At 28.6% G+C, this 11867-nt stretch overlaps 4 protein-coding genes across 4 annotated transcripts in view; 2 read left to right on the top strand and 2 right to left on the bottom strand.

The window, feature by feature from the left end:
- Window positions 1–204: 204 nt before the first annotated feature.
- Window positions 205–11867, top strand: part of LOC111416439 (odorant receptor 7a-like) — a 35321-nt gene continuing 23658 nt past the window's right edge. Inside the window, exon 1 of the mRNA XM_071195530.1 lies at window positions 205–265. Within this exon, the coding sequence (XP_071051631.1) occupies window positions 239–265 (27 nt within the window). The 5' untranslated portion in view covers window positions 205–238. The remainder of the gene's footprint in view (window positions 266–11867) is intronic.
- Window positions 2517–4360, bottom strand: LOC111416440 (UDP-galactose transporter). Its single transcript, XM_023048462.2, has 4 exons — window positions 4056–4360; window positions 3875–3994; window positions 2972–3824; window positions 2517–2839 (listed from the first exon to the last, which is right to left on the bottom strand). Exons 1-4 carry the CDS (start codon window positions 4063–4065, stop codon window positions 2830–2832), a joined length of 993 nt encoding a protein of 330 aa, XP_022904230.2. The 5' UTR covers window positions 4066–4360; the 3' UTR covers window positions 2517–2829.
- On the bottom strand, window positions 7036–8101 carry LOC111416441 (peroxisome assembly protein 10-A-like). The gene is made up of 2 exons (XM_023048463.2): window positions 7485–8101; window positions 7036–7438 (listed from the first exon to the last, which is right to left on the bottom strand). Exons 1-2 carry the CDS (start codon window positions 7989–7991, stop codon window positions 7106–7108), a joined length of 840 nt encoding a protein of 279 aa, XP_022904231.1. The 5' UTR covers window positions 7992–8101; the 3' UTR covers window positions 7036–7105.
- Window positions 11223–11867, top strand: part of LOC111416443 (trypsin-7-like) — a 32109-nt gene continuing 31464 nt past the window's right edge. Inside the window, exon 1 of the mRNA XM_071195532.1 lies at window positions 11223–11312. Within this exon, the coding sequence (XP_071051633.1) occupies window positions 11261–11312 (52 nt within the window). The 5' untranslated portion in view covers window positions 11223–11260. The remainder of the gene's footprint in view (window positions 11313–11867) is intronic.

The raw sequence follows: 11867 nt of genomic DNA, 5'->3' as shown, positions 1-11867 counted from the left end.
AAACAAACAAGATCGTACATTTCATGGCATCCAAGTTAGCGTTTCATGTTGAGCACATAAACAAACGACAATCAACAACACAGTCGAGCACACGTACGCGAGTTTCAACAAGTCTTAAGAGGTAATCACAGCATTTTATGGGGGCCCGGTTATAAAAAACGAAATTTTTGATCATCAGCTGTGTTTTTAATATAAAATGAAAGGACAGGAAGAAAACGGCGATAAAAAACAGTGAGTCATGTGTCTGAAGAGTGAATTTAGGATGGTAAGCGCATGCGTGATCTTATAACCTATTTTATTTCGGATATAGTTAGGTGTAATGTTGGTTGCGGATATTAATTTTTTAGGTTATGATTTAAATTAATCCTTTTAATTTAGAATTGGATTGCAGTATAAACCCAACTTAAACAGAGTAAAGTATTTATTAAGTGGACCGCGTTATACATCACTTAACTGAACCGACTTAGATACGACACTTAGATACACCAAGACATTCTGCAATATAATAGATGAACCTACAATTTCTGGCCAGTGTCGTTTTCTAGATGTTAGTATAAAATTAAAAGTTTGTTTATATTTTATATAGAATTTAAGTCTAACTAGTTTCGGCCCTTGGCCATCTTTAAAGACTCTACAAATAGATTAGCATATTATCTCATCTTATCTATTTTATAAACGACAGCGGTAGAACTTTCAACTAATATTTAACCCTTAATCGCTTAATTTAACGTTTAATATTTGTCTCTAATATTAATCGAAATACAATCACTTCCGGTTTGAAACGTCAACGTCAATTTTGACATATTTGTCATCTTCATTAAAAATCCTTTAAAATGAGTCCAAACAAGACGCACTTATCTCAAAAAACAAAAAAGTTAGAATAAAAAACATTAAACCCGAAGTTAGCAACAAAGAAGATAGCAATTTAATTTTTAAATATTAATACCAACCTTAATTTTTGTTTTTTTTATTATATTTTTACTTTTGTGACAATTATTAAGATATTTTATAAAAATTAAGAATATGTCAAAATGACATTGACATTTCAAACCGGAAGTTGCTTATATCTCGAGTAATATTGGAATTAAACGTATCATGTTTGGACTCATTTTAAAGGATTTTTCACGACGATTACAAATATGTCAAAATTGACGTTGACATTTTTAACCGGAAGTTGATCATAACTTCATTAATATTGAAGATAAATATGTCGTGTTTGTACTCATTTTAAAAGATTTTTAATGAAGATTCCAAGTATGTCAAAATTGAGGTTGACATTCTAAACCTAAAGTTAGTTATTAATGTTATCATGTAATAGACAAATTGACAACTTCATGGTGTTCTTTCATGATGTATTCTTTATTAAAAAGACTCTTTAAAATGAGTCCAAACAAGACTCACTTATCTCAAAAAACAAAAAAGTTAGAATAAAAAACATTAAACCCGAAGTTAGCAACAAAGAAGATAGCAATTTAATTTTTAAATACTAATACCAACCTTAATTTTTTATTTTTTTTATTATATTTTTGTTTTTGTGACAAATATTAAGATATTTTATAAAAATTAAGAATATGTCAAAATGACATTGACATTTCAAACCGGAAGTTGTTTATATCTCGAGTAATATTGGAATTAAACGTATCATGTGTGGACTCATTTTAAAGGATTTTTCACGACGATCACAAATATGGAAAAATTGAGGTTACATTCTTAACCGGAAGATGACCATAACTTCATTAATATTGAAGATAAATATGTCGTGTTTGTACTCATTTTAAAGGATTTTTAATGGAGATTATAAATATGTCAAAATTGAGGTTGACATTTTAAACCTGAAGTTAGTTATTATATAATAGACAAATGGACAACTTCATGATGTATTCTTTATTAAAAAAACCTTTAAAAGTCATTTCACATTGATTAAAAAAAATCGTCGATTTTTAAGCCATATGATTTTTGAGTTTTTCTTAAGTTTCTCTATATTTCTTTTGTTAAAAAAGTACGTTCTTTAATTAATAATCTAATCTTCTTTAATAATCTAATATCGACTTTGATATGTAATCTTTTTTAACAAAAGAAAAAGAAATATTAAGAAACTTGTTTGTAAAATGGATAGGATGAGGGATGTTAATCTATTTCTAGGGTCTCCGAAGATGGCCAAGGGTCGAAACTGGTTAGACTTATCATTTTGTCTCTATTTTATGTTAATAGTACAAAAAGCTTCAAAATTATTAAGAAATTTCGAAATAAGAATTTAATTTTCAAGACCTTGTGCCTTGAAAACCACCGACATTTGTATAAGAGATGTTAGGTATATAGGAGAGGTGTCTAGTGTCTCCGGTATTCGGATTTCCCATTCTTTCTGACTCATCCTGTATAATACATGTTTTGTAACAAATCTTTTTGTTCGTATTAGGTGTAATGTTGGTTGCGGATATAAATTTTTTAGGTTATGATTTAAATTAATCCTTTTAATTTAGAAAGGAAATTTAATTGAATTGCGGTGTAAACCCAACTTAAACAGAGTAAAATATTTATTAATAATAAATTGGAATATATAATACATGTTTTGTAACAAATCTTTTAGTTCGTATTTGAGATACAATTAGGCGTAATGTTGGTTGCGGATATAAATTTTATAGGTTATGATTTGAATTAAACCTTTTAATTTAGAAAGGAAATTTAATTGAATTGCGGTATAAACCCAGCTTAAACAGAGTAAAATATTTATTAGTAATAAATTGGAATATATAATACATGTTTTGTAATAAATCTTTTTGTTCGTAGGTTGATCTTCAGGTTTATACTTTGATTTCTTGTATTTTTGGGTTACTTATGCCTAAAAATGCATTAAGATTTAAATTAAAATTTATTGCGCATCAGATTACAAAAACAAAAAGCTTATAAACATATACAATAATAATACTTATAATAATGGTTTTAAAAAGTATAAATTAGATTATAAACTTACACTTTATAAGCAGGTGCAGTAATAACTGTTGATTTAGTAGGAGTGTATCCATATAAAAAGATTGAAAATATAACGAAACCCGCTCCGATTGCAAATTGAAATGTTAAAACAAATTCAAAAATGTAAACCGAAGCTATACATGATATCACAATAGCTAAAGATGTGGCGAATCCTTTTAAGATATTATCGGCGTATTTTACAACAACAGCCACAATTAAACCACCTCCAGCTTGTAATAAAATCAAATAATGTATGAATCGATCGTATCCAAAGAAGAAACCTCGTTCTTTTATGACACTTCCATCAGAAATATAACAAGTTAGGAGTCCAAATGGAATTGAACATAAACTTAATTGGACGTTTCTCATCCAAACGGTGATATCGCTACTTTTTAGCATCTTTTCAAAAAAAATTCCAGCAAATCCCGATAAACAACAAGCTGAAAGTGCCGCTAAAAATCCAATTAATTTATTTTGCTCCGTCGAATGTTTGGGATCTTCCCCAGTTTGAGCCAATTGTACTAAAACAACGCCGATCACTAGTGTTAAAAGTGATATCCATTGCGTTTTTAAAAGTTGCTTTCTTAGAATAATAACCGCGAATATTGCAGTTGTTAATATTTTCATTTGATAAGTCACTTGATAGGTTGCTGCATCTAAATGAGAAGCAGAAACGTAAAGTAAATTGTTTTGGATGATGTATAATAAAGATGGGACGCAAATTTTAAAAGTATCCATTGGTTGGTGAATTATCGTGTCTCTTAACGATGTTAATAAACCGACTATTCCTCCACTTTGAATGTAAACGATGCATAAACATGTTATTAGTTTGACGAGTTCCGACATAAGAACAGCTAAAAAATGATATATTTTTAAAATTTAAAAATTTAAAGGTGATTTTTACCTGTTGATGATAAAAACATATCTCCATCTCTAGTTCTTGCATATCGCATACTAAGTCCCAATAAAGCATTTTGTACAGTTAAAGTCACCAAACTAACATATTTCAAAGTATTACTCGTTTCTAAATAAAAAATAAATTAAGAATATTTTTGGAAAAAAATAATAATAAATCCCCTCCGTACCTTGCTTCATGATTCCTTTCACTTGGTTTATGTAAAAATAATGTAAAATAAAAAGTACCGTTATCACTCGATAAATACCATCTAAAGATTTTTTTGTTGTCTTTTTCGGTGTTGTTTTCCGATTTTGTTTGGATAAAAATGAGTGAAATTATTTAATTTTTTTGATTCACTCGGATGTAGACGTAGACATTTTCGAAGATGGGTTGTGTGGCATTTTGTCCAGGTGGCAAATAACCTGCATTTTTCTCCTCGCTTGACATTTTGACATACATTTTTCTTAGTGATTGCTTCATCTCGCGTTTTTTTAACAGTAGAGACATCTATTAAACAGTTTTTAAAACAACCATATATTTTTATTAAAGAAATCTAATCGAATTTAATTTTGAGGTTATGTACAAACTTCGTATCATTCGAATACCAACCGAAAAATTAGAAAATCACGGATTATTCAAAAATGGTAGTAGAAATTTCATAGATTATTGATGATTTATTTCATTTATACGCTATTTTTTAATTCGGAGGAGTAAAATGAAAAGTTACGTTTACAAAGCTATTTTTTGGCGGGAGTTTTAAAACCAGATATATATTGAACATGTCAATATAATTTGACATTATACTAAAACCTCGATATAGCTCAATGTGATCCCAAACATGACGCATTTCTCTCAAAAAACCAAAAAGTTCGAACTTTCGACTATTATTTTGACATATTTGTCAACTTCATAAAAATTATTTAAATCTCGACATATTTAACTTTGATATTAATGGAGATACAATCACTTCCGGTTTGAAACGTCAATGTTAACTTTGACATATTTGTCATCTTCATTAAAAAACCTTTAAAATAAGTCCAAACAAAACGCACTTATCTCAAAAACAAAAAAGTTAGAATAAAAAACATTAAATCCGAAATTAGCAACAATGAAGATAGCAATTTAATTTTTAAATATTAATACCAACCTTAATTTTTTGATTTTTTTTATTATATTTAGTTTTTGTGACAAATATTAAGACATTTTATAAAAATTAAGAATATGTCAAAATGACATTGACATTTTAAATCGGAAGTTGCTTATATCTCGAGTAATATTGGAATTAAACGTATCATGTTTGGACTCATTTTAAAGGATTTTTCTCTACGATCACAAATATGTCAAAATTAATGTTGTCATTCTTAACCGGAAGTTGACCATAAATTCATTAATATTGAAGATAAATATGTCTTGTTTGTACTCGTTTTAAAGGATTTTTAATGAAGATTACAAATATGTCAAAATTGAGATTGATATTTTAAAACTGAAGTTAATTATCATATAACAGAAGTTCTCATCCCTCTGAGTTCATTGCAGGACATAGGCCTCCCCTATTTTAGAACATTTCCTCATGTCCTGTGCTGCCTGGATCCAGTTATTAGCAAATCTCGTGATGTCATCCATTCCAACAGGCTTTTTGTATACCTTTCATCTGTCCTTCGTGCTACGTGTCCAGTTCCATTTGAGTCTAGCGATGCGAGAAATGACCTCTGTAACGCCTGTTCTTCGGCGCAAGTCCTCATTTCGAGCACTGATTTTTCCATTTTACGCTGTGTTGTTCTAAGCCTGTTGGGAGATGTCATGGTCAAAGTCAGTGTTTCTGCCCCATAAGTCGGACTGATCAAACACTTTTCTTTTTAGACATATTGGTAGGTACCATATGCTGCCCATGAGAGGGTTACTCTCCTCCTTAGTTCGCATGTCTGGTTGTCTCTTGTGATTTTAATTTCATGACCAAGATAGGTGTACTTATCCATTAGTTCAATTTCATTTCTTTCCATCGCAATGTTTTCGCTAGGAACCAAATTAGTCATAAATTTTGTTTTAGAGGTATTGATTTCCAGAATCATTCGCAAAACGTAAGTTTCAGTCAATATTTATGCCTTTATTCTCCCACTCCAGCTTCTTGAATACATATTTCAGAACTGTATAAATAGTTTAGGAGACATTGTGTCACCCTGCCTTACCCTTCTTCCAATTGGGATATGTTCAGTCTCATTATGTAGTTGTACCATTATAGTCGCTTTTCTGTGGATGTTGAAAAATAGCTTTATGTATCGATTATCGACGCGGCATTCTCTTAATGCTCCCAAGACCGCACCCATCTCAACGGTCCACCAATGGCCTATTGTATTCCATCAATTTCTCAATCAACACTCTGATAGCCATGTCATAAAAAATCGTGAGATGTTGAAATTTGTTTAAATATGTATATAAATATATACATTATAAATATACAATATTAATAATATGTGTTACATATAGGCATAGGATTCAAGTAAAATAGTTTAGACAACGTTTGTATATAAAAGTGATATAATTAAAAGAAAATAAAATATTAGTTTTAGTAATTTCCTAGCGCCATCTAGCGGCGAATAGATGTAACTAATAAAGAAATTTACAGTAACCTACAATTCGAGTTGAAAATGCTATGATTTTATTAACACTAATTATTATATTATTTTTGTAATAAAATCGTGAGAAGTATATGTCAAATCATGAGATTAAAGGCCACAGAACCTTCTCCCGGTGCTCTATTATTTCTTGTCTTTCTTAGAGGAATATCTGGCATTTTTTCAGATCCTTGCTTTGTAATGCCTATTTCTACTGATAGTTTGTTTAGTTTTGGATCTAACTTCATTTTCTTACCCCGCCGATTATTGTACAGCAGCTGGTAAAAATGCTCTATTTGCTATTATTCTTCCATGTTTGTTTCTAATTTTGATTATCTCTGTTCTCCCAATACCCAGTTTTCTGCGCAAAACCTTTAAGCTTTTATTTTCCTGTATAGTTTGTTCAATCTTCTCTTTATTATAAGTTCTAAGATCTCTCCTGATGGCAACACCTGCTTATTATTCTCTTTTATTTCTAGAGTGGTGGTAAATTTTTGACCTCTTATCTCCCTTCTTTGTTTTTTGGCAGGTTACGCTGAAAAAAAAAATTACAGGTTACTTTTTTTAAAAACTTTATTTCCGTATAAAAACCAACAAATTTAATCTTATAACAAATGTTTAATATTTAAGAATAATTCTGTAAAAATATAATTCTACTTGGATTTATAATTTCCCTGCAAATGGGACAAGCTTTTTGAAACTTCAAACTGTCAAAGATACAAGTCCAACAAAATAAGTGCCCACAAAGTGTTGAACAAGTATTGTGTCGATTCTCTGTACATAAAACGCATATTTTCCCATTTTCAGCTACATCGAATAAAGTCTCTGTTAACAAATTGTTTCCCTCATTGATATAATTACGAATGAGACAAAAAATGGTGTAGAAAAACGAGATTTTACCCAAAATACTAAAACTTTGGGTTGCTGCATCATTTTGTAACCATTGCCTTACTAAAACCTACAAAAAAGATTTAAAAAGAACCTACAAATTTGATTTTACTTACATATCTGATGCTTGTTAATCGATTTGAAATGTTATAATAAGCTCCGTTTATATAAAATAAACTTTGGTGTAAACGAATAAACAATTCTTTATTATTTTTAACGAATTTAATGTTTTTTAAAATAAATCTTCTTGCTTCATCTTTTAATTCGTAATTTTTACTGGTTTTTTTCTCCAAATGTTGCAAAGTCCTATCTAAAATCGGTTCACCACCAACGTATAGAATCAACCATAAAATTTGCCAGTATTTTGCGGGAATCTTTTGTGTACCATCCAATCGAATCGTCCCAGTATATTCTTCACCTAACGTTTGCAAATTTGAAACGGAAGTAAACAAATAGTACCAAGCGGTGGATATTGGAGGAATCAATTTTCTCAATCGATTATAATTTTGATTTCCGAACGATTTTATGATTGATGTTAAATAATTTTGGAGTTCGTTTACAAAATTATCATCTCGTTGCGAACTACGGATTATATCCGCTACTTTAGCTTCGTAAAACTTCATTTGAAGTGAAGTAATTAATTTTGGGGTTATGTTATTGTTTTTTAGGTTATGGTGCAAAGGTTGTAATTTTGATTAAAAAGAATCGTGTACGATAAGAGTTAAGATTTTTATTACTAATTGCGTTTATTTATAAATGATTAAAAAGAAATTTCTTTAAATTTAAGATTAAATCTTAATTTTATTAGATAAACTTGGCGTTTTAATACATAGAGGGCGCGCTTACTTTTATTTTACATTTTTAGGTTATCTAAACGTCAAATTTATAATTACTTAAGTTGTAACAACGTTAATATTTGTGTGGTAGCTATTTCAAAAGAAATGTGTAAAATTTTATACTCGCAATCGAAAAAGCCACGTGCGGAAATGATCGGTGAGTAATTTTGCGCTTGATTCGTCATCAAAACTAAATCTTCTTGTATCCTATCGAAATTACCGAATTTTTTGATTTCCAACTTTTCGCGGAATCTTAAAACGATCGAAATAATCTCCTTTCCATCTTTCTTGATGTTATTACAACATCAAAAGCATGAAACTTTTTTGTTATTATTTAATTTTATTTTAATGAGGGGTATTTAATAAGCGAAGTTATGCAACCAATTTAACACAAAATTTTTATTAAAAATTAATTTATCCATTTACAATTAGCTGAATACTTAATTATAAGATCAGTCTTGTATTTATTAGAATATAACAATACAAACAGTAATAAAGTTTTTATATATTCTTATTTAAACTGAAAATTGTATTGTAGAAGAACAAAAACATATTACCAGAAACGTTTTGTTACAGAAAAGAATACATAACATTACATAAAAAGGTTAGATATCTTGTTGCGAACTACTGATAATATCCGCTACTTAAGCTTCGTAATTAATTTGAAATGGGATAGTTAACTTTGAGGTTATGTTATTGTTTTTAGGTTATGTTGCAAACGTTGTAATTTTGATTTAAAAAAATCGTGTACGATAAGAGTTAAGATTTTTATTACTAATTTATAAATAATTAAAAAGAAATTTCTTTAAATTTAAAATAAAATTTTAATTTTATTAGATAAACTTGACGTTTTAATACATAGAGGGCGCGCTTACTTTTAAATTTCACATTTTTAGGTTATCTAAACGTCAAATTTATAATTACTTAAGTTGTAACAACGTTAATGTTTGTGTGGTAGCTATTTCAAAAGAAATGTATAAAATTTTATACTCGCAATCGAAAAAGCCACGTGCGGAAATGATCGGTGAGTAATTTTGCGCTTGGTTCATCATCAAAACTAAATCTTCTTGTATCCTATCGAAATTAGCGAATTTTATGGTTTCCAACTTTTCGCGGAATCTTAAAACGATCGAAATAATCTCCTTTCCATCTTTTTTAATGCTACTACAACATCCAATGAACCAACATTCAAAAATCAAAGTAACTCCGGTGGACATAAAAGCCACCAAAAGAAATTGAGGAATTGTTATTGTATTTTTTTTGAATTCAAAGCTGAAATTAACGAGCTTTAAGATACTTGTAAGTGACGATAAGTAGTACGATAAAATAGTCCAACCAAAGACTTTATTAAAATTTTCAGTCGATTCGTAGATTAAAGTGAAAGATTTGATATAATTTTTCATGTCAATTTCGATCCAGTTTAAAACATCGCTTTTTAAACGATCTTTAAGCAAGATATTTAATGTTTTTAAACGATTTGAGACTTCATTTATACAAGTTATCATCATAAACATTATTAATATCGCTTGAGCTTTCCCTACAAAATCAACCATGTAATTCAAGCAAATTAAAACACCTTGTTTATAAAAATACCATCCGTTAATTGTTATTACCCCCAAATATAAACAAATTACAATAACCAATTTGACCACAAATCCTTTTTCGAAATCATTTTTTTGATAAATCTCCAAAATCTCATCGACTTGTATTAATTGGTTTAAAGCTGCATTGAATTGATCGGTATTTATGAGCCCCATATTTGCGGTCATTGAGATATTTACCAAGTATATAAACAACGAATCTAAGGCGTCTATTAATATTTCAATGAAAACGTCATTCACATAAACGTAAGCTACCTTTAATTGCGTTGTAAAAATGTAGGAGGTTGACCAAGAAAGGCAAATCAATAATATGATTAATTTCCATTTATAACTCGAACGTAATCGACTCGAAGATGAATCAAAATGTTGATGAATCAACAATATAAATGTTGTATTCAATATTTGGGTTAATTGAGGAAAATTTTTTGGATGTTTTACCTTCATTATTATGTATTGTTATGGGTCGGGTTGTTTTGAGAGATATAGTGGTTTGTATACATCAGAAATACATTAAATTGTATTTGTTTATATAAAAGCATGAAACTTTTTGTTTGGTTATTACGGGGTTAATTTTATTTTAATGAGGGGTATTTAAAAAACGAAGTTAGGCAACCAATTTAACACAAAAATATAAAAAATTTATTTATTGATTTACAATTAGCTAAATACTTAATTATTAGATCGGTCTTGTATTTATTAATATAAATATAATTTATTTATTTATTAATTTAAATACAATTTGTTTATTTATTAATTTTATTAGATAAACTTGACGTTTTAATACATAGAGGGCGCGCTTACTTTTAAATTTCACATTTTTCGGTTATCTAAACGTCAAATTTATAATGACTTAAGTTGTAACAGCGTTAATGTTTGTGTGGTAGCTATTTCAAAGGAAATGTATAAAATTTTATACTCGCATCGAAAAAGCCACGTGCGGAAATGATCGGTGAGTGATTTTGCGCTTGATTCATCATCAAAACTAAATCTTCTTGTATCCTATCGAAATTAGCTAATTTTTTGGTGTCCAACTTTTCGCGGAATTTTAAAACGATTAAAATAATCTCCTTTTCATCTTTCTTAATGTTATTACAACATCAAAAGCATGAAACTTCTTTTTCGAGGTTAATTTGATTTTAATGGGGGTATTTAGTAAACGAAGTTAGGCAACCAATTTAACACAAAATTATTATTAAAAATGAATTTATTGATTTACAATTAGCTAAATACTTAATTATTAGATCGGTCTTGTATTTATTAATTTAAATACAATTTATTTATTTATTAATTTAAATACAATTTGTTTATTAATTTTATTAGATAAACTTGACGTTTTAAAACATAGAGGGCGCGCTTACTTTTAAATTTCACATTTTTAGGTTATCCAAACGTCAAATTTATAATTGCTTAAATTGTAATAACGTTAATGTTTGTGTGGTAGCTATTTCAAAGGAAATGTATAAAATTTTATACTCGCAATCGAAAAAGCCACGTGCGGAAATGATCGGTGAGTAATTTTGCGCTTGATTTATCATTAAAACTAAATCTTCATGTATCCTATTCAAATTAACGAATTTTTTGGCTTCCAACTGTTCGCGGAATCTTAAAACGATCGAAATAATCTCCTTTTCATCTTTCTTAATGTTATTACAACATCAAAAGCATGAAATTTTTTTTCGAGGTTAATTTGATTTTAATGGGGGTATTTAATAAACGAAGTTAGGCAACCAATTTAACACAAAATTATTATTAAAAATTAATTTATTGATTTACAATTAGCTAAATACTTAATTATAAGATCAGTCTTGTATTTATTAATTTAAATACAATTTATTTATTTATTAAATTAAATACAATTTATTTATTTATTTATTAATTTTATTAGATAAACTTGACGTTTTAATACATAGAGGGCGCGCTTACTTTTAAATTTGACATTTTTCGGTTATCTAAACGTCAAATTTATAATTACTTAAGTTGTAACAGCGTTAATGTTTATGTGGTAGCTATTTCAAAGGAAATGTATAAAATTTCATACTCGCAATCGAAGAAGCCACGTGCG

The sequence above is a fragment of the Onthophagus taurus genome, chromosome 3 (assembly GCF_036711975.1).
Source record: "Onthophagus taurus isolate NC chromosome 3, IU_Otau_3.0, whole genome shotgun sequence".
Lineage (NCBI taxonomy): Eukaryota > Metazoa > Arthropoda > Insecta > Coleoptera > Scarabaeidae > Onthophagus > Onthophagus taurus.
This window is presented reverse-complemented; position numbering and strand designations above follow the sequence as displayed.